Below are 26,899 nucleotides of genomic sequence, written 5' to 3'. Positions count from 1 at the left end.
CAGCGTCCCACTTAACCTCAACGATAATACCGACTGTAGCCTGGGAATTACCGGGGCTACTCTGTTTCACAACAAAGAACAAAAAGTGCGCCACATGTTTGCGAGGCCTATGAGAGATCATAACCATTTTTCTGGCTCCGGCAGAGCTGTAGGCTGGACTTTGCTGTTATTAATAATGTTGTTGGAATGCGTGAGTCTGTCAGGACTCAAGGCAATGTTTACACAGATTTCTGGCTGAAACTCTTCTGTGAAAAGAGGAGAGCCTGGAAAGAGGTAAAAACAATGATCTTCTATTTTTAAATGCAGGAGTCTTTTAAAGCGAGAATACATTTTACATTAGGACTCTTTGCTTTTTAATACTTGATATGTATGCTCTCTGGGGGGAAAAAATGGTTTTTTCCCCCTAAACTGTTTGCTATGATTTCAGGCTCGCAGTGCTGAAGAATGTGTGGGTATTTTGGTGGCGGTTAACTTGGAAAGGTCCTAGCAGGGCTGACAGACTTTGAGGAAGCACATTGTTTAGGCTTATTCCTAGACCCAAAGGGGAGAGACACAATGATTTGCAGTGTGCGTGTGTAGCAGCGATGAGAACCTGGAATCATCCATCTGTTTTGTGGGTTTCAAAAACTCCAAGTCCCTTGCCAAGCAGCGATGCTTCGTTTATGGGAAACAAAACCTGAAGTCATGGGTCTGTTGCTGTAAATAGCAGATCAAGTAATAAGTCTATGCCTGGACTATACCACTTTCAGGCTGCCTGGACTATGTCTCGACTATACCACTGCCAGTCCTTGTGGTGATGGGGGGCAGGGCCCCTGAGAGGGGAGTAGAGAGGACAATTTGTTCCTGGCCCCAGGGTCAAAAGTGGGACACAGGAGCCAAAAGAGGTCCAGAAATTTTACTATCTTACATTTTACTACCTCACCCACACTCACTGCTCGCATAGGGGCACTACTGCGGGAGCATGGCAGCAGTTGCTGCCCCAAACCCTATGCCCCAAACCCTATGCTGCCCCAAACCCTATGCACAAACCCAAGGAATGCATACAGGTAATTCCTTAACACAGTTTCAAATCTGGGAGGAAACTGGCCTACTATAGTAGCTCTTGGGCTTGTGGATCTGCTGACCATGATGGAGTGTATAGGAGTTCAGGGACACATCTGAGAGGCTACAGCTGCTGCAGAAGTTAATTTTGGTACACACAGGACACTTCCCATTCTAGTGTAACCCTAGATACAATGATGCTAACTTTCTGCAATGATTTCCTATATTTAAAAGATTTTAGAGAGACTTATTAATGTGTTTGGTTTTCCATATTACTGTATCTAGCTGTCAATACTGTGCAGGACTCCAAGTACGTTTCAAGCTGTTGCCACCCTCCCTTGTTCTGTGTTGCCCCCCTTCAGGAAGGGGCCCAAAAGAAACTTTGTACCCCTAGATGCCCTGGGGAAAGCTGGTGCCTCCTTGCTTCCTCTATCTTCCAGATCTGACCCTTTCCCAGGGTCAAAATGGGAGACTGTGCTGCTGTCACTATGAGGACAAGGTCAGACAGAGAATATCCTTGAATGCTTCCCTCACAGGTGTCATGGAAAATCCCCCCCTATGCTCCAGCATGTAGACAGAGGTCTAGGAGCAGTTTACCAAATAGCCTGGGTACTGGAAGTGTCCAGGTGTGGGTTTTAGGCAAAGGTCAACCAGGCAGTTACAGGCAAGGTCAAAATCAAAATTCCCTACCCAACTAGTTTACAGATCCCTAGCTGTACTTATGTCTGGGCATTGTAGATTATATATTATGGTAGTGCTTCTGGTCGGTCCTAAATCATGATGAAATGTAACACTGAAGGCATGAATGATGGTTGCTAGTTCGGCATCAGTGAGAAAAGGCTGCACACTTGGCCATCACCTATACGCACTTTCCTGGGAGCAAGCCCCATTGAACATAATTTGACTTGCTTCTGAGTAGACATGCCTAGGATTGTACTGCAAATGCCATGACTGCAATGGGAAATACATTGCAGAATCTGGTTGCCTTCTTATGCAGCCAAGTCAGTCATCCACAAAACACAGAACAGAGGTCCAAATTCTGATATGGACTTGCAAGTAGCTTCTTCCTGCTCCACTGTTAAATCCAGTGCCGAATATTGAGATAGGCTCAGCTAAGGTGATTTCACTGACTCTGGGGAACCTGAGATCAAGATTTAACCAGAAGTTGCTGTGACTTGATGACCTGATGTCTATAGATGAGTCTTTCTAGCTCTTTTAGAAATGTAGTCATCTTTTCTTCAGAAGATGCACCTGCACCGCTGGTGAGACGCTGCCAGAGTGGCACTTACTGCAAGCATTAAATGCCACTTTCTCAGAATGATGTGTCCAAAATGATGACACTGAGTTGTCATGAATCATACCTATACCTTCAGATCTCTTTTCAAGGTTACATTTGAGCCTTCTTTTCTTTTATCTCATGCTTTCTGAAGAGCCAAGTTTATGTTTGGTTCCTCTTTTTCATTCTTCTTGAAATTGTTTTTTCTATCTTTGAATATACACAGCTACCCAAAAACTTACATGCTTGGGATTTTCAACCAGTGTGCCATGGCTCATTGGTGTGCCACAAATGGTCTGCAGGTGTGCCATGGGAGTTTGAAGGAGGGTAATTTATTAGTAGGGTAAAAGGGAACATGACCACCCCCCCTCACCGGCAGCCTGGTGTGCCTTGTCAATTGTCCAAAAACTGATGCCTTGCCAACTTTAGCATCTTGTCAGTGTGCCATGAGATGAAAAAAGGTTGAAAACTGCTGGGTTAAAAGTTTTGGATTGCCAGATGGTTTCCAGTAATCAGGAGTTTGAAAAAATAAAAGCAACCGGAATGTGGTTTTGTTCCTGAAAGGTTTCTGTTCCCCCTTGTAGACTGAAGTTGATGTGATGCAAGAGATCTGGATCTCCTAAATCTTAAAAACAAATTAAATAAATGCAGCTGTGGGTGGGTAGGCAGCTGGATGGCTGGTGGTTCAATTTTTATTGGTGCTGTGATGCCGGGGGAGAAAGGCTTTATTCTCCCCCTCAAGCTTTTCTCCTGACCTAAATTGCCCCATCTCAAAATGTGTTCTTTTCACTTGTATGGAAAGGAGCAACAGCAGCAGAGAATGAGTTTAGATTGGGGAAATGGTGAGAAGGGGGAAAAAAATAACAGACCCACCCAGGACAGGCCCAAGCCCTTCTAATGCCTGAAGGAATCTACCAGACTCTTACTTGGTGGCAGAGACATTGCTAGAGGCAGTGGTGCCTGGGGTGATGATGTCACAGTGTTATTTCTAGGTTCTCCTGGAGGAGGAGGTTCTTGTTAAGACTCCAAAGGAGAAGGAATGGGGCAGCAGCAAAATTGTCAAGCCACTGAAACATGAAGCGGTACTGACGGCCTTTACATACCTGTGACCACGGCTAGGTGCCGCTCCTGCTTCTCCCATCACTACCATCTTGGCTGGACCTCGCATGGCACCCCCTTCTAGCCTGGTACCTAGGGTGGCCTGCCCCCTGCTTGTTATGCCACTGCCTGGTGGTGCACTACTTCCTCCTCCTCTTCTCTGAATTTGATAAGGAATTGAAGAACAGAATGGAAAAGAAATTGTGATTGAGAGTGACGGGCTATTCCTGATGTTCATCTAGCCCAGGGCTTGCCAAACTTCAGCTCGTGGGCCGGATTTATCCTTTGGTAAAAGCCCTTCCCCTGTGAGCATTGCTTACCGTTCTGCTGCACCACCACTTCTCTGTTCGCCTGATCTGGACATAGGGACGCTCTGGGCAGTCATGTCTGCCCATAACTCCGGGTGTGAGGCCTGCTGGGGCAACGGGCAATAGACACGACTGCCCCAAGCATCCCTATGCCCAGATCAGAGGAACGGAGAAGTGGTGGTGCAGTGGAACAGGAAGCACTGCTTGGGACAGGAAGGGTTTTTCAGCACACAGTGGTCTCCAGATTGGAGATTGCTGAACTAGCCCATCCCTGTCCACCTCCACACTTCCTCCTGGTCCAGTCCCTTCTACTTTTTCAGTCCAGGTAACAGGAGCAGTGAAGAGGGTGGAAACAGGCACTCTGCCTGCTTGAGGCAACCATCTCAGTCATCCTCATGGACCAGACAGCGCTGCCCCCAGCACTGTGGCTCTGTTCAGAACTGCGATCCCCCTGCAACTTAATTTATATTATAAGAAGTCGGGAGATTTTATCATGGATCTTCGGCATGACATCTGTTTCTGCTCTGTAGTTAAAGTCAAAAAAATAAATCAAGAGTCCACGAGTCCAATCCAGTGAGACGTAGGATACCTCCATCATACATGCCCGATCTCATCTGATCTCAGAAGCTAAGCAGGGTCAGGCCTGGTTAGTACTTGGATGGGAGACCACTTTGGAAAACCTGGTGCTGTAGGCTTATACCATAGTCTTCCGAGACTGAAGGTTGCTAACCATTAAAGCCCATTAAAATTAATGGGAGCATTTGCAGGAGAACATACTGGTGGATTGTGCCACAAAGCAATACATGCAGGTGATGGAAAAGAACATCCCCCATATTCTTGTCTATGCTGCCGCCACAGAGCTAGCAAGCATCACTCATGCCTTCACAAATTCAAGGCTAGGCTACTGCCCCACACTTCAGGTAGGGCTGCCCTTGTTGACAGTTCTTGTGTTCTAATTTAGAAAAACAAAGTAATATGTTTGTTCCCCTGAAAAGTGCTCAAAGTCATGGAATTCAGAGAGAGGTGAGAGGTGGTTTATGTCCTTTCACTGACACCCTCCTTTGTGTGTATACCAGAATGGTATGAATACACGTGTATTTGTGTGGACGGAGGACAAGCATTGTATAAGTCCCTCCTACAATTTAAAGTGGTATAGCCTTGACACAGGTGAGAACTAGGCAGTAGCAGACCTCCCCAGCCCCAGGGCAAAGATCTATGATGGTGCCCCCCCCCCGCAGGAAGTTACCATCCCCCGCATGCAAATCCACCCCCCCCATTTACCTGAGGCTTATGGAGCTTCACGCAACTGTAGACTGCATTGGGAAAGCTTCCCCAGGCTTCCCCGAGGCTTTAAACTCAGGGAAAAAATGGAAGCACAGTTTCCGACCCCGTTGGGAGCCTCAGAGAGGCTTGTGCTAATTTACCCCTGCTAATTGGGTAAGAGGCACTTTTTCAAGTGGGTGCTCCTTTTTTTAGCAGGGGGAGAGTAATTGGCCCACCTCACCCCAGCACTGTCTGTTCTAGTGGCAGTCTGCTGGTATTCATTTGCATCTTTTTAGATTGTGAGCCCTTTTGGGACAGGGAGCCATTTACGTTATTTGATTTTTCTCTGTAAACCGCTTTGTGAACTTTTAGTTGAAAAGCGGTATATAAATACTGTTGATTGATTGATTGATTGCACGGTCCTAAAGGCTCACGCCCGGGGCATTTGTCCTATTGTTTACAATGGGAGGTCTGCCACTGAAACTAGGTTCCCAAGGCAAGCAAGTGGTATAGTCCTCACCTGTCTTGTTTGCATTTATAGGGGGAGAAATCATGGACCCCTTGTTCTGCTTAGTGGCTGCATTGCTCTTTGTGGAGAGCCACAGCTGCCCAGAAGCCTGCAGCTGCTTTGTAAAGAAGAGCTATGGCCGGCACATAGTAGATTGTTCTTACCAAGACCTCCAGGTGGTTCCTGTTGGCCTGCCCTCCAATGCAACTACCCTCAGCCTGTCTGTCAACCAAATTACCTTCCTACGGGAGGAGTCCTTCATTGAGGTTGCTGATCTGCAGGGGCTGTGGCTGTCCTACAATGAGATCAGCACCGTGAGGAAGGGCACCTTTGCATTCCTGGTGCAGCTGAGGGCCATTGATCTGAGCCACAATCAGGTTGCAGACTTCCCCTGGGGGGATCTGTACAACCTCACAGCTCTGCAGCAGCTGAAGTTGAGCAACAACCATTTGGAGAAGGTTCCCTCCGAGGCCTTTCACATGCTGAAGGAGCTGCGGTCCCTCTGGCTGGACAATAACAGGCTCACTGTCCTTTCGGAGGGGACTTTCAACTCCATGCCTGCCCTAGCCCTGCTACAAATCAACAACAATCCATGGAACTGCTCCTGTAAGAGCTGGTGGTTGAAGCGATGGCTTGAGGGCACTTTGGTTTCCATCCCAGAGAAAGAATCCATCACTTGTGCTTCTCCTGTGAATCTGAAAGGCCTCGTTCTTGGAAGAGCATTGACACTGGACTGCATGCCTCCATCTGTGCAGCTGGTCTACCATTCCAGCCTGGACAACACCGTATTGCATGACGGTCTCACTCTCCTATTGGATTGCAGTGTTGTGGGCAAACCACCGCCGGAGATCAGGTGGAAAATCCAGACATCCAGTCAAAACATTGCCATTAATGGGCAAAATGTAGAAGAAGAGAGACACAATCTACTTGCTGATGGGACTTCCACGCAGACCAGAGAACGCATTATGGTCTTCAGCAATGGCTCCATGGCCGTCTCCAAGTTCAGCAAGGCTGATGAAGGTGTCTACACCTGTCAGGCCATTAACGAGGTTGGGTTTCGTGAGGTCTCAGTCAAGGTGGCTTTAGACAGCTCAGAGAATCCTGCAGAAGGTCTTCTTCAGAACAACATCCAAGCCAGCAAACCCAGAGTCAACAATTGTGACAAAGAAGAACTTCTAAAGTCTGATGGAAAGCTTGTGTTCATCTATCTTACTCCTGTAGGACCAAAGACCAGCAACAGTGGAGGGACAGTCTGGGAGCCATGGTCTTGGAGTAACTTGTTTCTGGTTTTCTTGCTTGCACAGTATAGCTAAAGCACTTGTAACCCACTATCATAAGTAGAAATGTAGTGCTATATTAGTAGAAGTATTGATAATTATTATTAGATGTAAGGTTGAGACTTGCCTTTTCAATTGCACTGATCGGATCAGGGCTTCTGACTCATAGCAGTTATACAAGCCTGTTCTGAAGTTTGAGGAGTCTCATTAGGGTCAACCCAAGACCCCCTGGTGCCTGAAGTGGTGTGGAAATGCTTCTTCCTTTAACCCGGTGGTGTGCCAGCTGCCGGTGCCATTGCTCTTCTTTCTGCTCCTACTTCCTGGCTTTGAGAGGCAAGAGGATAATGGAGCAGAAGAGAAACTGTGGAGGAGAGATGAGTGGTGGGCTAGACCATTGGAGATAGTCTAGCTCACCACTCTCCTTTCCTCTACACTTTGCTTTGTGTGCCATTTCTCTCTCTCTTTTGTGGAATCCAAAGAGTGAGATGGGTTAATGGAAGAGATGCATTAATGGAAGCCAATTCTCCACACGACATGACCATTGCAGTCATGAAATTCTTGTGATTGCATAGGAGCTAGAAGAGTCAGGCTTAGATATAATATTCTACTGTTGATGGCATCATAGCCATGGCATCATAGCCATGTCGATTTCTAGGTCTTCCCAGGTGTATAGCATTGTGCTGGTAGTATGAGTAATGCTACTTTATTAATAGTCTTAATATACCGATTTAGAAAAGGTTTACCCACCTGGTATGTTTAACTCAGGCCATTGTGAAGGGATGGATGGAAAAAAAATGTACCTGATGCAGTTAATAAAGAATCTTTGTCCACGTGTATTGGGTAAGCCTGTTCTGAGCGCAGATTGCTCTTCTGTTCATGACACCTTTGAAAAAGGTGAATACCGAATTGATGAGATGGGCTAAAGACTCAGATGAGTAATTCCTTGCTCCAGGCCTTGGCAAGAAAGGGAAAAATCACCACCAGGATTTTCATTGTTTAGCCAAAGGGCAAAACAATCAGGGATTAAAACAAACACACACACACACACAAAGCTACAAATTATCATAGATAACACACAAAATATCTCAGTCCTTTGCATTGTACCTCTTTTCCCCCCAGTGTTGTGATGTATGAACCTCATTGTGGCTCTTTTTACTACAATATACGACAGCTTTGTTTTACCATATAATTATATGCAATTTGTAATTAAAACATGAACAAGAATGTGGTCTTCTGGTGGCATTACTGTTTTGTTTGATCTACACAGAATGTAATAAATGAATATACGATGCAGCATCAAATCACTGGTCCATGTTTTCATTGGTCCATCTGACAATGACTCACCAAGGTTTCAGGGTGGGGATTTCTTCCAGACAGCAGCATTTCCCAGATACCAGAAACACTTTTCACTGGCGCTTTCAGGAGCTTTCAGCACTGAAGCAAAGGTGACAGGGGAAGGCCCACCAAAGAATAAGCCTTTTAGAGAAATCAAAATAATTGGTACTCTGGGTTGACCAGAACAACATTTTGTTTAATCTCCAAACTGGAAAGCTCCACTGCCTTTTGAACTCTCAAAAAAAAAAATGATCCAGGTGCATTATAAAATAAGGGGCCCCATCCTGTTCTCTCTCCATAGCCCACACTTTGCGTATGTTTCCTTACAGTCTACAGGTCTGTTTCCTGTACATGCAGCCCCACTGGGGCTATAAGCACTACTGCCGTGTAAGCTATGAGTCTGAAGAACATTAATTGCTGCAGCAGCCAATTATTTTCTAGCCCAGAAATCAGGAAGTTTTGAAGAAATCACATTACAGGGAGGAAGGCCAGCACTATGAAAGTCTAGAATGTCTTAGCAAGGGACTCTAAATTTCTTGGGTTATTTTGCAGCAAAGAACTATTTATAACAAAAGTTGAAGGCAGATTGGAAATTAGCTTCCCAACTCTGTGGGTGCATGCTGGAAACAGGTGCAGTTAAAATTATAGGTCACAGATAGGCATTTAAGAATTTCTCCATATGGGTCCTTACTGTATGATCCTGGAGAAACACCAGAAATTTCTACTGCAGGTGCAAAAGGAATAACAAGCAGAGAGATCCATTATGCCCCTCGCTGAGCAACTGTGATTACGATGACAGCCAGCCTTGCTGGCTAGGCGCTGCTGCTTCATTTCCAAACAGGGTTCCAAAGAAATGAACAATAAAGGCAGTGCTTTATAGTGGTTAGAGCAGTGCTTTTTAAAAAGTAGTATAAATAGCACTGGTGACACGTCACAGTATGGCATGTGGGGCTTGGCTGTGTCGTTTTTCTACATGTATGTGCCTTGGGGACCGTGTGGTACAGCTCTGCCTAGGCTTAATCTTGCTGCAGGTGGAGATGGCTGGAGAAACCGTAAGGTAGAACTATGTTGCAGCCTAGACTTTCCCCTTCATAAGGAGTGCTGGTTGGGAGATGCCCCATGTTTGTCAACATTGCACCCTTCCCATACACCCTGCCTATTCAGTGACAGGCCAACAACTGACTAGGGTTGTTGCTCAGCTTCCTTATTGCTTTGCAGCTGTTGAGTGGAAGCCCTTTCCAAACAAACAGATCTGGCATTACAATTCAGAGACCAGAAAAGATGCTATGAACACATAGACCAAAATACGGACAAATGAGGCCTTCAGTAGGTTGTAACAATGGTGTTTTGTTTATTGTTCTCATCAGAGAAGTTCAAGTCTCTGTACTCTCTAACAGTTCTACTCCAAAGCTCACCTGGTCAGCTCCCACTACCCAAGGTCCATTAGTTGCTTAAGAAAAAGAGGACACAGGGAGGGATTTGTCTTCCAGGCTACCAGAAAACAGAAGCATCTGAGCACAAAGGGTTATACAAATGAGATTCTCAAGTTGCCTTCTTGGGCAAGTTTGTGAGGGGGAGATTCAAGCAGAAAGACAGAACTACTTTGATGATATGCTGACAGTCCCCAAGAATCTGTAGACATACAGAGAGTGAAATATTTTGAAGAGGAGTCCCCCCCTTTAGAAATTTCATGCTCCCCTTACCACTTTTACCGTTCATACTACTAGCTCCTTTGTAGCTCGTCCTGCTAAGAGACATAGGCAACCTGAACTGCCATAGTGATTTTCCCCAAGGGAAAATTTGATCAGAGAATGTTCATGCTCTGGCCCAGCTAGGAGATTGTCCCAGGTGATAGATGGAGGGGATCACTTCCACCACTCCCCCTCCTGCTTCCCAGATTTGAAAAGGAACAAGGGCGATGTGGTAGAAGATGTTTGGAAAGGAGCATTTCTAAAATCCTAGCTACATCACTCTCCTCTCATCTCCCTTTTAAACCAGGGAACAGGAGGAGCTGGTGTGCTGTCAGATAAGGTGAGGCCTTTCATTGTTCAGTGTTCAAAAACACTAGAGATCTTTTATCAAACACTATTTTCCACTGTTCTGTATCCATATGGCACCATCCTAGTCTCTGGTCTATAGCATTAGCTTCCTCATTCTAATTTTCATGATGTGGTGGAAATTCCAAAATTCCATGTAAAAATACATTTTACTGTAGGAGGACGAGAAACTTCACAATTTTAAGATCCACACTTCCAAGCTTCCATGAAAAGCAAGAGAGAAAAGGGAAAATTCTGAAGAGGAAGTTTGAAAGTAAGGGGGGAAAAAAGACTCACAAAATCACAATGTCTTTGGGTTGACCCAGCCGTTGGCTGGCCTCCACTTGACGTCATTGCCAGTTTCATGCTATCGAACTGTCTTGGGTCCTCAAGGAGACAAGCCCTGGTTTTCAGGCAAGTAGGATGCAGCCTTGTGGTAAGAGGACATCAGGACAAGCGAACAGAAGTGTGGGACACATGGGGGAAGAATGGCTGAGGCACCAGGATGTGTGTGAATGGTAGTAGAACAAAGACTTCTTCCCCCACTCCCAACCAATGTTTCATAAAGGCTTTTTCTGAACCATCAAGGTTTCAGGGGGTTAGTTTGTGTCCCATTAGCCCTGGCATCCGAGAGAGCCCTCTTTCGGTAAGGCAGAAGCGAGGGGTTATTCAGAAGGGTGTATAACAAGTACCACCTGGCACGGTTCTGCTTGTACTTTGATGCTTTTGTTGACAACTTCTGAGTCTTCATCAGCTTGACCCCTGCAAAATAAAAAAATCACAAACTTACATAAGAGACCACAAATTCTACAGGGAACCCATAAAGTAATGTAGATAATTTTCCGCAAAGAAAGCACACATGTGGGTGCATGGGCGGGGAGGAAAAGAGAGACCTGGTTCTCTCATTGAAGTGATCAACCTGGGTCTGTGGGCACTGCTACTTTGGACTGTAGGTGAGGGTGCACATGAATGATGCTGCTTTGTACAAAGCCAAAATCCCTGCATCAAAAAAACAGGCACTGCTTTCTTAAGCATTTCTACGCGCTGGTATTCTTTCGCTAATGACGTATGCACCCACCCCTTCCAACGAAAACTACACTAAATATTAAGGTTATCTCCCTATCTGTTAAACCGGGATACTGTAGATATGACCAGGAGGACCACCATATATGGGATCTTGTAGGAGTGCACATGGGACAATCCTCTCTGAAAGGCAACTGCCATGCAAAAACATTGTAGACCATTATAAACATCTGGAGTCATGCGGTGACTTTAGTTTGTTAGAATTCTGTCTGCAACTGACAGAGCTGTGAAAATCTAGAATCACTCTTTGAGCTCATAAGAACATAAGAACAGCCCCACTGGATCAGGCCATAGGCCCATCTTGTCCAGCTTCCTGTATCTCACAGCGGCCCACCAAATGCCCCAGGGAGCACACCAGATAACAAGAAGACCTGCAAGGCTTTCTGGGAATTGTAGTTAAGAACATAAGAACAGCCCCACAGATCAGGCCATAGGCCCATCTTGTCCAGCTTCCTGTATCTCACAGCGGCCCACCAAATGCCCCAGGGAGCACACCAGATAACAAGAAGACCTGCAAGGCTTTCTGGGAATTGTAGTTAAGAACATAAGAACAGCCCCACTGGATCAGGCCATAGGCCCATCTTGTCCAGCTTCCTGTATCTCACAGCGGCCCACCAAATGCCCCAGGGAGCACACCAGATAACAAGAGACCTCATCCTGGTGCCCTCCCTAAGCTCCAGATTTTCAAAAGCAAACTGTAGGTGCTCTTGTGAGTTATGTAGCCACTCCCTAACTGGATTGCTTCCGGGCTCTTCCCCCCCCAAGCAAACCTGATCTACCTCTGGGGAGGAAAGAAGAAGTGATTCCCAAGGTGTTTTCTCTTCCTGCGCCTTCCCATCTGCTCACTGCTATGCCTAACCAATGTGGAGAGGGGAGGGGGAGGCAACAGGCCACGTTGGGGGCAGAATGCACAATCAGGCCCAGAACCCAGCCCACCCTATTGTCAGACTTGGCAAGGGGCCTGCAACTTGCCTCTTTGCTCCCAGTGCTAAAACGGGAAAGGAGTGGGCTAGGAACAAAGAGGAAGATGTATGCACGAACCTGTAGTTTGTACTCGCACCCCAGCTGATAAGCATACAATAGTGGTGCATTGTATTTTGGTCATAAGTGTATGAATCCTGTGGGCATTTTTTTTTTTAAATGGAAAGGCAGGATATAAGATTTCTAAAATAATAATAAGGGGAACCATTAAAGCACAACACCTCTGTTAGGGGAGGCTTGAGCGCTCCCTGCTCCTGAAATCCTTTGGAGCAAGAAATTCTACGTTCTCCTTAACACGCCCCCCCCCCACCTGCATCTCTCACGGGGCTCTGAATAAAAGAGATGGAAAAGTGGTCCCTTCCTACATGAAGGAGAAACCTTCCACATGAGCGGGCACCACTAAGAGTGTGTGAGGGAGAGACAGGTTGTCGGTCCTGCAACTACAGTGTCACAGTCCAGCTCCAGGGAAAGGTTGCTTTTTCCATCTGGCCCAACTGCATCACATGCATTCAGGCTGGAGCCAGGGCTCTCACCTTCTTCCAAGTCTCCCAACTGGAATCCCTTCAGCCTCTTGGGGTTGTGCAATTGGAGAAGTAGCAAGCAAAAAGCTTTCATCACTGGATGCGATTGGCTGACCTCAATTTTCAAGTAGTGACAATAAGTGCGGTAGCCTGGAAAGAAGAACAGGAGGGATGGATGGGGAGGGGGGAAAAACCTAGTCCCTGTGTAAGGTCATACTCTGGGCTTCACTGCAAGTGCACAAACACAGACTAGCAGAAAAGATTCTTCCTCTTGTAATCTCATCTCTTGTGGGAAGCTCTCTTATACTGAATCAGACCATTTGGGCCATCTACAGTTTCATTATCAACACAGATTGGCAGCAGTTCTCCAGGGTTTCTCAGGGCAGAAATTTTCCTTCCAGCCTACCTGGATGCCAAGGATCTACTGCCTGCAAAGCACGTACTATACCACTGAGTCACTGACCTTCCCTATTGCTTTCACAAAATCAAGCACAGAGTTGGAAGGGACCCACAAGGTCATCTAGCCCAACCCCCTGCATGTAGCAGGAAAGGTTGAGTGCAGGGCTGGCACATTCATGCAGCACAGTGACATGCCATTCTCCCCCCTCTTATTCAAATCCAGGGAGCAGAGGACAGACTGAGTGGCAGAGCTGACATGCTATCAGATCAAGAGAGTGTAGCTTTTGTTGTGCGCCACTTCCAAGTGCCAGAAAGTCTTTGGCCAGCCCTGCTAGAATGGAAAGGGGTTGTAGGCACAGGATTTGCATCAGCTATTCAGACTGAACTGCACTAAGATGGTTAATCCACTTCCACCTGACCTAAGCAGAATCCAAGCAGAATCCAGCTCCGGTGCGACACTTACCTGGATCAAAGGCCTCCGCTCCATAGCTTAGGAGGCTTACATCCAGCTGGCAGAAGTGGACCACATTGTAAAGTGCAGAAATGACCATCCTCCAGACTCCTGCTAAAACTCCCACTAACACATTGATAGGAAACAGCAGGTAAGTCACAATGTACAGAGCTCGCCTGCATAGAAGGAAAACCAGATATGGCAAAAAGGTAGGAGGCAGGGCTTAAGACACAGATCATTCACGCCCTTTCCCCAACATCACCAGGATCTCCTTCAAGCCTCATTCCAGTTTCTTTGCACAAACACAGCATTTACAGAATTCATGCTCACAAGATGTGGTGGCCACCACCTTAGAAGGTTTAAAATACAAAGGGGAACTAGACACATTCATGGAAGGACAGGCCTAGCTATGGCTATTAGCCAAGTGGAGCTCCCATTTGTTGGAGGCAAAATATCAGCTGCTGGGAGGGGGAGGGCAGGAGAGGGCTCTTGCCTTCATGTCCTGCTTATGGCTTTCCCAGAAGCATCTGGCTCTCTCTGTTGGAGACAGGATGCTGGGCTTTTGGTCCGATCCAGCAGGGCTCTTCTTAGGTTCATCTTATAGTCCCTTAGCGAAGTATTAGGGCTGCTTGTGCCAGAAAGCTGCAGAAAGGTTACTACCTCTGCTAGAACCCTCCTCCCTAGTCTCTGGCTCTTCTGGGTACTCCTTACATTTAACAGATGATAGGCATGGCGACAGCATGGATTCTAGCTTACAGAGCATGACATGGCAACGCTGATCACTGTTTTCTGGGGGGAAGAGTTCAAGCTTCAGTAAATAGACCAGCATTATAACAAATGTGCCCCTGGGTAGTATAGGAGGCACATCTGGACTGAAACAGTAGGCGAACCAGCCATACATACACAAAATGATGGCAGCAAATTAAAAAAGAAATCTGGCCATGGCAATCCTGGAAGCGAGAAACTGGAGTGTCAAGACACAGCTTTTCCAGCATACTGCCGGCAGAAAGCCCACAGGCTGCAAATTATTCCTGCAATAGATTTCTGAGGAGTAACTGCCTTCATATTAGTGCATTGTGCTAAAACAGAAGTCCATGCAGAACTTTCATGTCAAACAAAATTTACTGTGGCATAAGCTTCCTTGGGCTGTAGCCCAGTTTCTTGAATGCATGTTCTACTCCCGATTAGAGGCTCTATTCCTTTAATTGGATTCAATACTCATTTGGGCTCTGCAAAGCACTGCGATACACTGATTCCTTTCTTGTATTACTGGACGGACAGACGGAGGGACGGACATGCACGACCACTTCTTGCATCTGACGAAATGGGTTTTCTGGCCCATGAAAACTTATGCCACAATAACTTTGTCAGTCTTTTTTAGGTGGATGCTGAAGCATTTATCCCAGAACAACTTCTGTACTTGCTTTGATACCTATTTATGTGCTCAAATGGCCACTCCAAAGTTGAAAGAATCCTACCCATCTGTGCTCATGTTAACAACAACAGCAACAGAGAGTTATCTTTGGTAAACAAAGTTCCCAGTGCCACAGAAAACCCAATGGGCCTGTGAATGATCTAATCGTTTTAGCAAGAAGCTGTAAACCAAGCCATTCTGGAGTTCATGGTTTGCAGAGATAGAGGGTGTCGCCTGTGGTTCCCAAACTTACTTGGGTCACAATGCCCCCCGCAGCCTCTTCTTTCTGACTTGGTGCTGCCATCTTGGATCTCACAAAAACTCACGTGATCCCAGATGGTGGTGCCAAATCTCACGAGATTTTGTGAGATCCCAAGACAGTGGCACCTAAATCCCATTACCATAGACTTCCCTGGGGCAGATGCCTCAGGCACCGGCTGCTAGGACCCTGCGGGCTCCTGACGGAGGCAGAAACTGTGCTTCGGGTTTGCCAGAAGCACAGTTTATAGCATTGGGGAACCTCACAGAGGTTACTCTGGTATGGGAGAAGATCGTGCGAGCCTCTGGTGAGTAAGGGGGGGTGGATTTCTGCATGAGGGGGCAGCGATAGCCCGTAGGGGGCGCCATCGCAGAGCTTTGCCCTGGGTGCAGGGCTGTGGAGGTCTGTGGCTGGCATCTAGGGAAACAGGTAGGAAGACATCCCAAAGCACCCCTGTGAGTGTGCCATGACACTCCTAAGGCAATGATTTTCAACTTTTTTCATCTCATAACACACTGACAAAGCACTAAAATAGTCATGGCACACCATAAGTTTGACAATTGACAAGGCACACCCTGCCGCTCACATCCCCAATGGCCCTAATAATAAATGACCCTCCCACAAACTCCCATGGCACACTTGCAGACCATTCATGGCACATCAGTATGCCACAGTATACTGGTTGAAAATAGCTGCCTTAAGGCATTGCGATGCAAACTTTGATCTGCTGGTGTAAACTCTGGATCTTAATAAACAAGCACAGTTGTATAAGCACCCAGATCTCCTGTTTTAAATAGGATGTGCATCTACAGTCACCTGTTGGTAAGCTCTTTCGTTGGATGGCTTCGCTCAAGAAAACAGTAGTGGGTGAGCAGGTTCTGCCCAATGACAGCAACCACCAAGGTCAACCAGAAGGGCCTGGACAAAAGACAAACAAGTATCCAATTCTAGTCAAGTCACATCTACACTGGGTTTAAATTGGTTTAGCTGTCGTGACTTCTTCCAAGGAATCTGGGGACATTATAGTGTTGCAAAAGCAAAGACCACATTTCTATGTGAATTTTTGTCATCTGCACGATATAATAGCAACCAGTGTGCATTTAAGCAATTCAGGCATCTTATGTCAATCAAGTGCTTCTACAGAGGAAAGACATTTTCTTAGCACTGAAGCAGCAAAACACATTGTTGGAAAATACAGTCCTTTCCACAGCTAGTGCTGCTTTCGCCTTTGGTAATTCTGGATGTGGCTAAATGAGTACCTACTGGTCATTTCCTATGTCACCAGTTAACACTTTATTTTAAAATGCTAGAGAGGACCAATGCCTGAGGATCTGCACAAAACCACCTGACACACCCAATGCCATCACTTTAACCAAAGATGTGGGGAACAGAGGAAATATGAAGAGGCTGATGGTGGACCAGAACATCTCCACACTTCTTCCTCTGGTCTGCTCCTGACTTTTTGAATCCAGGGAGCAGGAGCAGTAAAGGTAGGTGGGTGGGTGGGTAGAGGCCAATCTCCCAACTGGCCAACCCTGGTTCCTCTGGCATCTCACACAAACCACCATTTAACTGGTCATCCTCAAAAGGTAGAAAAGGGGACAGGAATTTAGCCAAGAGAGGAAACAGAGATGAGACAGTCTGCCCCCTGCCATGCGTGACTTGAGCCTCTCATTCTCTTCCCCATCCACTGACGTCCAGCTTGCAAATACAGGCTCGTGCAGGGGTCTGGTCCCTCTCCCCAGTGCCCACTGTGACTGGGCCCCCCACGGTATCTCTTACCACATGTTCTCCACAATTTTAAAGAGGTGCATGTTGGTGCCAGATTGTAGAGGAATGGCTACCAGGAAGGTGAAAGCCACAATGCAGATAAAGATGACAATATGCTGGATGAGCAGACCTGGGGAAGGGGAGGGGGAAGAGAGGAGAGAAGAAAAAAGAGCAGGCAGTCAAGGTTGTTGCAAACAATGGAAGCAGCAGGGTGGGGAGAGAATAAGGGGTAACAAAAAATATTTGATATCAGGGAGATTCTCTGGAATTGGGAAATGGGTCACATGAGCCTAAGTAAGCAGGATCAGGAGTTTCTGCTACCAGGTGGGTTCTGCGTACCCTCATCTCCAGTCCTCCTTGATGCTCTTACCTGGCTTCACCTCCAATCAATGCAGATCTTCACCCTTCTGCCACAATTCAGGCAGATTTTTGGCTCTGTTAAAACCTTTCCAATGCCCACAGCAGGTTTTGTCCATTTAAACACCCCCCCCATCCACGTTTAGTGGGTGGACAGATTTGGGCATCCCCTGCCAACTTGCCTCAGTCAGCTTCATGGATGCGGTTGGCCCTGCACCAAGCCTTTGTCCTGTCCCGTCCCCCCCCCCCCGCCCAGTGGTGTCACCTGGGTTGGTGTCACCCAGTGCGGGAGGCCACCTCATGATGGACCTCCTCCCATGCAAAGAACGGGGTAATGCCCCAGGCGGTGGGTGCGGTGATGCACCATTGCCCCAGCCCTCCAACTTTTTTGGCCCTAACTTTGGACAGAATAGAGATATTTCAACGTGGTTTGTTTCATCGCATTCTGCATGAAATTATGCATTGAATGATATACAGCATGGTAATATTATTTGAGAATACCAAGATTGTGAAAAATTTGGCCAGTAGTGGTGTCACACCCTTGCACACATCACCCAGTGTGGCCCACACCCCCTGCGCCACCCTAAGAATGCCACTGCCCCTGTTCCAAATTACTATTTAGTGTCTCATTACCCAAGCAGGCAAATGCTGTTTGGAAGCCTGCGAAGTACATCCAGCACACAAGAGCCTGTTGGGAAGGCCGTAGTTTGCAGGAACGGTGAAGCACATCTTTGACAGCACCTTGATACAGACGCTTGAGGTTAAACCTGAAAGCAGAGGAGGAGAGAGACTAGGAGAAAAATTAACACACATACACAATCAAGCCACATGTTTGCAGTTCTTGAAAAACAAATTGCATTACAGGTATGCAAGGTGAGGGCCTCCTTCCTAAAAATACTGTTGAGATTAAGTAATGGAAATGGGTTTTTTTGCAACTCTCAAAATATTATGCATGTGATCTAAACTTAGAGATTTAGTGCCCAGCCCTAACCAACTTTCCAGCACTGATGCAGCCACAACACAGCCCCTTGGTAAGGGAACAAAGGTTCCCTTACCTTGAAAAGACCTCCATGACTGTCTTCACCACAGAATGCAGTGGATGCCCCATTGACATGGTTGCATCTGCACTGGAAAGTTGGTTAGGAATGCGCTCTTGGACCAGACACTCCCATAATGCTCAGTAACATAGTACTGAAGGAAACCACATGAATAGGTCAAAGGCATGCTTCCCCCATAAGGACACTGCTTATAAGTGGGCGAGGATGGTGCAAGGATGAGGATGGTGTAAGGAATTAGTCAGGCAGAGGCAGCCCGTTCATGAGGTCAACTGAGGCCATTGCCTCAGGGAGCAAATGTTCACTGTCTTGGTTGCTCCTGAATTTGAGACAGAAGAGGGAAATTGTCAGTGTCCAATGCAACCACTCTTCTCTGCTCCATGGTTCCTTTTTTCACCTTGTTCCTTTCTCCCTTTCTGAATCCAGGTAGTAGATGGAAGAAAAGCAAGGATCACTCCAATATCAACAAGGGTGATGTCAATTACATTTGGCATATAGCCTCAAGAGCTGGGAGGTCTTGGACCCATCTGTGGAGTTACAGCATTATTCTCATCCATGAACCCTTCTCAACATTACCAAAGAGCCACTTTGCTGGTGTGCGGGAACAACGTAAGCCAGAAGCAAAGTTCTCACCTGTGAGTCACCAAGGATTTCATCAGCATGCAGAGAGTCAACAGACAGGAGATGACCAGGGAGGAGATGAAGCACACTAAAAATGGGAGCAGGCATAGTTAGTGATTCAAACTAAGCAGTGATTCAAACTAAGGCATCATGTTCCTCAAGGGGCTGAAAATTCAGAAGACAACACACCAGAATCTTGCCTGGACAGTCAGCCCAGGTGGCAGACTGGTATAGATGGGGCTGGGGGGGGGGAAGCCCTTCTCTTCCACTCAGCTTCTCACTCCCTAGATTCAAAAGGGAAGAGTACAAGGGAGCTTTTCGCCACTCAAAAGTAGAGTCCCATCATCTGGTAGTAAAGGATAATCATTCATAAGTTCCTCTCTTGGGTGTCCAAGTGCAGCATTCTTAAAATCATAAAGTCATTGGTAGCTCTGTTGGCCCATAAGAAAAAAAATCATCCACAAGGAGGTGAAGTGCCCTTCTATACTGCATAAACATCCAGCTTGGCTTCAGTTGATTTTCCACCTAGTGCAACAACTCTGCCTTATATAATATCAATTCATGTTGCTCTGGGTTTTTCTCCCAGGCTCTGCCTTGGAAAGAACCAGCGTGTTTCAAACTAGCACTGGAGACCGGACTAAGTTAACTTCCACACCATGGGCACATACATGTTCAGCTGTCCCTGTGTTCTGAAGTCATCTCATACCTTGCAGAGGACAATTCAAGTTCTACATGGTTGGCAACCCTCAGTCTTGAAAGACTATGGTATAAGCCTACAGCACCTGGTATTCCCAGGTGGTCTCCCATCCAAGTACTAACCAGGCCTGACCCTGCTTAGCTTCTGAGATCAGACAAGATCAGGCATGTGCCCCCCAAGCCCATATCTTTATATTTTACATGCTTCAGACTCCTACAACATGCCTTCCTGTCCCACCCTGTCCTTTTTGTTACACTCAGTCCCGTGTTGTACACATGGTTCCTGCTCTCAGGCCCTCTGGGTCATGCCGATCCATTCACTAGGGAAGGATGTTGCCCAGCCTAGAGAGCTTCCCCATGTTGCCTTGGTGGCGAGAGAAGGGGGTTACAGCATCACTGCTTCCTCCTCACTACAGGACACTCTTCTGGTTACTGCCTTCTCCAGAGGCTGTGGCAAACATAATCCTCAGTCTTGCATCCTCCTGCTATAGCCCCATCACTGGCACTGACTGAATCCAGGCGCCAGGGCCTGCCTTATGTACATGTGCAGCTCTGCCCTGTTTCTAGCCCAGAACCCAGCTCCTTAATGTCCCTGTTGCTTCAGCAACCAGGAAACCTGCCTTGGGAGAGGCACAAGTAGTTTCAGGATCTGACTGTGGCCCACTTGCTGGCTATGGTGCCCACTATGGGATCAGTGGACTGGACTGATAGCATTGCTCGGCTCTAGGACAGCAGTTTTCAGCCGGTGTGCCATGACACATTAATGTGCTGTGAAAGGCCTGGAGGTGTGCCATAGGAGTTTGGAGCACATTGGTTGAAGATCTCCGAGAAAGTCTTCCGAGTTCTGAGGCTCTTTTTCTAGGGAAACTGTCTGTAGTAATGAATTGCAGTGCAGGCAGAGCAAGAGGGACAGAAAGTTTGTTACTACAGACAGTTGCCCAAGAAAAAGAGCTGCAGAACCTGGAAGAGTCTCCTAGAACCCGGAAGTGACATCACAAGAGCTAAAAACCATAGAGGTACATGTGCCATGAGACAAAAAAAAATGTTGAAAAACTGCTGGTCTAGGAGATCTCAGCATGGGGCTCAATGGCTGCACACAGCAATGGCTGCACACAGGGAGGTGGCAGACATTCCCAGGGGGCTTGGTGGGCTCAAAGATGGGGGAGGCAACATTCCTCCTGGACACCATTTGCCTGATAAAAAGATACAGTATATAGAACTTGAAAGCTTGCTATTTGGGACCAACCACCAAGTGACAAAATATCAGTTTCCCTCCATTGATTGTGGATTTTTTCTTAACACACCAACACAGGCACCAACAATTGTCTGATAGCAGGTGTCACATCACGGAGTGCAACCAAGGGCAGGCATTTCAGATCTGAAGGAGCAACCCCGGGAACATTAACTCTTCCTTGTTCAGTCCCGACTTGTTACTTTAGTAGTCCGTTCCTCCCTACACAAGGATTTTTGAAAAAGCTGTCCAAACTGTCACTGCAGAAATGAGGCATCGTAGGCAAGACTGCCGTGACAGTCAGTACAAAGGAAACAGTGACGCGGAGTTAGATAAAGACTTGTAGGGGAAGAATCTGATCATCCAGTCTCTTGAAAGGTGCATTTCTGCTACACTACATGTGGAAAAAGGACAGGGCCATTAAATCACAAGGAAGAGACTATTTTAGCTGAAGGTGATAGGACCAACAAACTGTCTATTGTCTTTGAATTTCCTTTTCCCCTTCTCCATGCCACAGCTCTGTAGTTCTGCTTGCTCAGTGCCTGCCATCTGTTCAGTTCCACCACATATCAAAAGTCTTTGTGAATGCTAGCATCAGCAGGATGGAATTGCTGGCTGCAAATCATTCGTCTTCCCTAAGCTTCCTGGCCTCTACCATAATTTTAATGGTTGGAAAATGGCCCAGTCTAGCAAACAGAATTAGAGTCTTACTAAGCCACTAACACCACACAAAATATCCCATAATTCCAAGCGGCACTCTCATGCCACAGCACACCACTGATTGCTGCACGGCTGCCCCTAGGAACATCAAGTTGAGAATCTATCCTCTTCTTGGGGCTTCAGCAAAGCCACTGGGAACAAGAGGGCTAGAAACTTAGAACTAAATCATTTTTGTGACCTGGATAAAAATTCTGTCAAGTTGGACTGTCTCGTCCATCTTGTCTTGAACCAACCAACCTCTGCCAGAGAAAAAGTATTCAGGCAAGTAATTTTAAGTTTTGCCCACTGTGCTCTCCTCTTCTCCATACTTCTTTAAAACCACTCTGTTCCCCCCTTCCTTTTCAAATTCAAAAGGTGGGAGGAGGAAGAGCAGCAGAAATAGGCAAGGGAAGACCCTCCCCTCTGCTAATTGGCTGCCTGAGGTGACAGCCTCTGTTATCTGCATAGATGGAATGTGCCCCAAACAGGCACTTGTTATTGCCTGCTTATATAAATCACTGAGCTGGAAGGGATCTACAAGGTTGTCTAGTCCAACCCCCTGCAGGAAATCCTCTTAGAGCATCTCCAGCAGGTGCCCATTGAGCCTGAAGATCTACAGTGCAGGAGAATCCATCACCTTCCTTGGCAATCTTTCCCACTGCTGAACCACCCTGACTCTCAAATCTCATCCAAGTGTGGTGTCCACATCAAATTAGTCTCAAAATAGATATGCCTGGATCAAACTAGAAAGACTTACCTTCTAGAGACCAGATATAGTGCTTAATTGTTTCCAATTCCTTGTCTCCGGGGAGACCTGTAGGATTGTCCGAGGGAACAAGGCCAAACTGGACAAACAGGGCAGTCACTTCCTTTGTCATTCCTAACCTCACAATCTGGATGTTGGGAACGAAGGCCACCAGAAGCAACAGGGCCACCTATGAACCAGATCAGTACCAGTGAGGCTGGTTGCCAGCTCGGAAGAACAGATTACTCAAGTTCCAGCTCAGATATAGGTTACCTGGTAGACAGCAATGACAGCCATGGCTAGAGAGAGAACCAGCTTCAAGGGGACTTGGAAGCCTGCAATCCGAAAAAAAATCACAGTGTGCATGTGATGGGCTTAAGCACATGACCACCCAAAGCATTTCCCAGCTGCAATCTCCCCATTCACATTCCATGCACACCTGTTCTCTGTGCAAAAATGACCAACACTGGACCAAGACACTTTGCTAAGTCAAGCAACCGCAGCACGTAAACCAAAAGGTGTGTCCCAAGAGAAGATTCCTCAAAAGAGACCTGCACCATTGTCACCCATTACACCAGCATACCCAAATGTATGTCCTGTGGGCAGCTTCCTGAACAACAGTACACACAAAAGCCTGGGATTTGCATATGGATAGTGCCATAGAAGAAATGGCACAGGAAGAGTTAAAAAAACACAGGCAGGAGGAAATCAATGCTTCCCACCCTTTCAGAATTCATTGAAAGATCCTTTCCTACAGTACCTTCTTCTGGCGTGTAGATGTAGGAACGCAGGTATGACTGGAGCCTGGAAAGCATTCTTGGGTTAGGCTTGTTGGTGCTGGAAAAGAAAAGAGGTTGGATCTGGCAGGGAAGAGATGTGTGCGGTGATGATGGGAGAGCTCATATTAATTCCTCTCTCCTTGGTTCAGAATAAAACAAGCTATTTCCCTCCAACATCAACATCTGGGGATTGCTCAGCTTATTTCCAAAGCAGCCTCAGTTCAGTTGACCTACTCCACCTCTGTGAACCTCCAAGCCCCTTCCTCCTTTCACTCCTACCCCACTTATTGATTGTGGTATAGTACAAGTCCTGCATCAAGCCTCACAATGCACCTGCCATGGTGCATTATGTCCCTGCCTGTACCCCCTCCCCCACCAAGCTCACTGATTGCAGAGTTGGGCATTAACAGTGCTTCCTACCCTCTTCACCAACCGATAGGACCTGGAGGTCCTCTGTTATTGTGGGGCCTCTATTAGAGGCCCTTTTGCTGATCAAACATCACGCAGAGCAGCTGCGCGAGTTTCTTGGTCAACCCACGCCATAAATGTCATCAGCACTGGGGGGTTCAGGAGTTGGGCCAGATAGATGGAACCTTGGAAAGATGTGGTCCCTTCAGTCAGTGCCCAACCTGGCTGAATGCTGCCCCTGCAGGTACACAAAAGTAGATTAACTGCTGCCAATCACAGTTTCTCATGGTTTAGCTCCCATCAGAGCTCCACCAAAGGCCATCTCTTACTAATCCAGTCCTGGCTCAGCTGCCACACTCAAAGCTCTGCTCATGTCTTGAACAGGGCCAGCTAAGACCTTGATGCCAGAGATGGGATGCCAAGGGATGCCCCTCTTACCTGGCGACACACTAGCCACTGCTCCACCTGCTTCCTGGATTTGAAAAGGAAAGGAACAGGAACAGTGGAGATGACTGGAAGGCAACCTGCCAACTTGTTCTCGGAGGCAACCACCTCAGTTGGTCACATGGGTGAGCCAACCCCAAGTTTGGGGTGCTAGACTTACCTTCTCTTTGGTGCTCTTTTAGCAAGGATGTTCTTCAGGTATTTTTCATAATAGCTGCTGCCAGGAACCTTACAAGAGAGCAACACAAAAATCTCCTTACTCAGCTACAGAGTTCCACATTCTCCAGATCAGACTCTCAATTCCCAACAGTAAGCTTGCACAGGAAGCTTGGAGGAGAAGAAAATGATAGGCTAAAACTGCCAGGAAAGGGGAATATCGCTGCTGAGATGGCACCTACAATTAAAAACTTTCAATCAAGTAACAAAAAAAAAATTGTTCATCAAACATGTATACCGAAAGCACCCTTTCTTGAGTTCAAAATGCTTTGCTTAATGAGAGAGTTCACTTTCTTAATTGATCAAAGATTTTTAAACTAAATTCTGATCAATTAAAAGGGCTTCCGCTGTAAAAAAAAAAATCAAGATTAAGATGGCTTTTTCATTTGTCAATAAATGCAAATTCTCAAGGGGAAAAAATCAGCTTGCTTCATGATCTTCAGCAAGGCAGTTGTGCTTTAGAGTTTTGCGATAAATACACATTCGTTCGCTTCAATTAATCTGATTAAGAATCAAATGAATTGGACAGCTCGAGTAATAAAACTCACCCCTTCCCCAAGTTAAATAGTTTGTTGCCGTCAAGGCAAATAAATGCTGCTTAGATTTTAGCAACGTCAAACTGCAAAGCACCCAAAAAGTAACAGGAGCGTTTTAAGAGACTGCTGGACATCTCTTGAACTATCAGGATAAATGTGATTGGAGACATAATTAATAGCAGCCAGCACTTGGTAAACGAGGGAACGGATAAGTGTAAAGGAATGAAAGGGTAGACTCCGCTGGAGGTTTTCGGTTCCCTGGAGGAACAGAACGGGTAGAAAATATGACTTGTAGGGAACATAACTCAAAGGAGAGACACTTAGAGCTAACCACCAGTTATGCTGGAAGATCCACTGGCTGTCTGAGCAGATAGATGCGGGGCAACGGAGATGGGACAGCAAGCTTTGATCTTAAATTGTGCCACATTTGATCAGTAGCCAAACAGTTAAAACAAAATTGGGTTCCATCTGTTCAGAAGTCCAGCTAGTGCCACAGCCACATGCAAGACATATAGCAAGCCCTACTAATGGTAATGCAAGATATATAGCAAGTCCCATTAACAGCAAGGAGAAACGCAAAGCCTTTGAAAGACCAATTTGATGGATCAGAAGAAAAACATGCTTCGAAACCCTATTTAATAAAGAAAGACTGTGGAATATTCTTGGTATTTATTTATTTTTTAAATATGCAACACCAAGACCATCTTTCACAGCTGCAGGCATGCCATCATGATTTCCTAGTCATCTGACTCTGGAACTCTGTTTGGTCTCCCCAGGTTTTAGAACTCTGACTATGTCTATAGTGGTCAATGCATAGCTGTTAATGAGCTTCAAAATATTGCATCTGCTGGCAACCTGGTTTCCATACTTGCAAGTTAGGAACTTAAGTGCCCACGGTTACACCAGATCTTTTAACTAGAGGTGCCAGGGATCCAATTTAGAACTCTGTATGAAAGCATGAGCTCTACCACCAACCATCAAGCCCTGATCAAATACTTTCCCCATCTTTTCCCAGCAGTCAGTGCTGCAGCAAGATTGCATCTTTCTGCCCTACTCATATGCAGGCATAATATTTGGAGGTCAAGTATGTATTCCAAAAAATCCAACACACCTGAACAGCATGATGGAGTGCCCTCTAGCAATCCAAGACGCAACCACACAGTTTAGGCCTGTGCATGTTTCAAGGGCTCTAGGTCACTGTCTTTTCCTTCACCGTTCCCTTTTCAAATTCAAGCACAGCTGAGGCAGGTGATGTGTGTTCCCCTACCAGTCCATTGCCTGATGCGACTGTCTTTGGTAGCCTTGTGGCTAGGATAGCCCTAGAAGATACGATCTGTGTTCCCTCACGGCATGGGGGGATTCAAGGGAGGGGGGGTCACATTTCTTCTTCTTCTCTGCCCTCCTCCTCCTTTACCAATCCAGGAAGGAGAAGTAAGAGCAGTGCAGGCAAGAAGGATGAGGAGATGGGCACCCCCAATCAATTGCTACCTGAGGAATTATTTTAGTTGGCCTCATGGATGGGCTGGCCTTGGCTCAGCTGATGGATTGATAGGGAGTACCTGTCTTTGCTTGACCACCTCCTCCACTTGTTCTCTTCTCACTCCCAGGATTAAAAAACAAAGAACGAAGAGCAAGAGAGAGAGAGAGAGAGAGAGAGTGGAGGAGAGGAGAGTAGTGGGCTAGAAAGGAAGAAGGCTGACTGGCATGCTACCAAGTGCGTGGGGTGGTGGCGACAGCATTCACTGTGTTTCCAGAAATTTTGATTTCGTCCTATTGCTTGCTTCATAGTATAGGCTCCCCCCCTTCCCAAGAATCCCCATTGGTGCACCAAGGAGCTGGGGAGTCCTCCCTTCCCCTCTCTCTCAAGCCGTTACCAACCCACATTTGTGGACAGTTAAGACAGAGGCAAAAGCAAAACCAGTTCATGTCATTTCCTCACATCAGGAAGGAATAAAAATGAGAGACTATCTCAGGCTCTGAGCAGCGCCATTATGGGAAAAAGTAAACGGCATCATTAATCTGGTTCTCAATATGCCCGACTAGGACAAATGCCAAACTTGCTGGTTTGCATGTGGCCAAACTAATGAGCATT

At 46.6% G+C, this 26,899-nt stretch overlaps 2 protein-coding genes across 2 annotated transcripts in view; one reads left to right on the top strand and one right to left on the bottom strand.

The window, feature by feature from the left end:
- Positions 1-257: 257 nt before the first annotated feature.
- On the top strand, positions 258-7,814 carry ISLR (immunoglobulin superfamily containing leucine rich repeat). Its single transcript, XM_066636202.1, has 2 exons — positions 258-273; positions 5,528-7,814. The coding sequence occupies exon 2, from the start codon at positions 5,539-5,541 to the stop codon at positions 6,805-6,807; it is 1,269 nt and encodes a 422-aa protein (XP_066492299.1). The 5' UTR covers positions 258-273; positions 5,528-5,538; the 3' UTR covers positions 6,808-7,814.
- A 2,911-nt stretch (positions 7,815-10,725) lies between these two features.
- Positions 10,726-26,899, bottom strand: part of STRA6 (signaling receptor and transporter of retinol STRA6) — a 34,515-nt gene continuing 18,341 nt past the window's right edge. Inside the window, exons 7-17 of the mRNA XM_066636019.1 lie at positions 24,216-24,283; positions 23,185-23,261; positions 22,698-22,759; positions 22,437-22,614; positions 19,066-19,141; positions 18,011-18,144; positions 17,033-17,150; positions 16,067-16,168; positions 13,590-13,753; positions 12,740-12,877; positions 10,726-10,904 (exon numbers count right to left, since the gene is read on the bottom strand). Coding sequence (XP_066492116.1) covers positions 10,726-10,904; positions 12,740-12,877; positions 13,590-13,753; positions 16,067-16,168; positions 17,033-17,150; positions 18,011-18,144; positions 19,066-19,141; positions 22,437-22,614; positions 22,698-22,759; positions 23,185-23,261; positions 24,216-24,283 — 1,296 coding nt within the window. The remainder of the gene's footprint in view (positions 10,905-12,739; positions 12,878-13,589; positions 13,754-16,066; positions 16,169-17,032; positions 17,151-18,010; positions 18,145-19,065; positions 19,142-22,436; positions 22,615-22,697; positions 22,760-23,184; positions 23,262-24,215; positions 24,284-26,899) is intronic.

Source organism: Tiliqua scincoides, chromosome 8, assembly GCF_035046505.1.
Source record: "Tiliqua scincoides isolate rTilSci1 chromosome 8, rTilSci1.hap2, whole genome shotgun sequence".
In the NCBI taxonomy this organism is placed as follows: domain Eukaryota; kingdom Metazoa; phylum Chordata; class Lepidosauria; order Squamata; family Scincidae; genus Tiliqua; species Tiliqua scincoides.
The sequence above is the reverse complement of the archived record's forward strand: the minus strand, read 5'-3'. Positions and strand labels throughout refer to the sequence as shown.

Coding starts and splice junctions, on each gene's coding strand:
- ISLR (XM_066636202.1), top strand. CDS start 5,539: ATGGACCCCTTGTTCTGCTTAGTGGCTGCATTGCTCTTTGTGGAGAGC.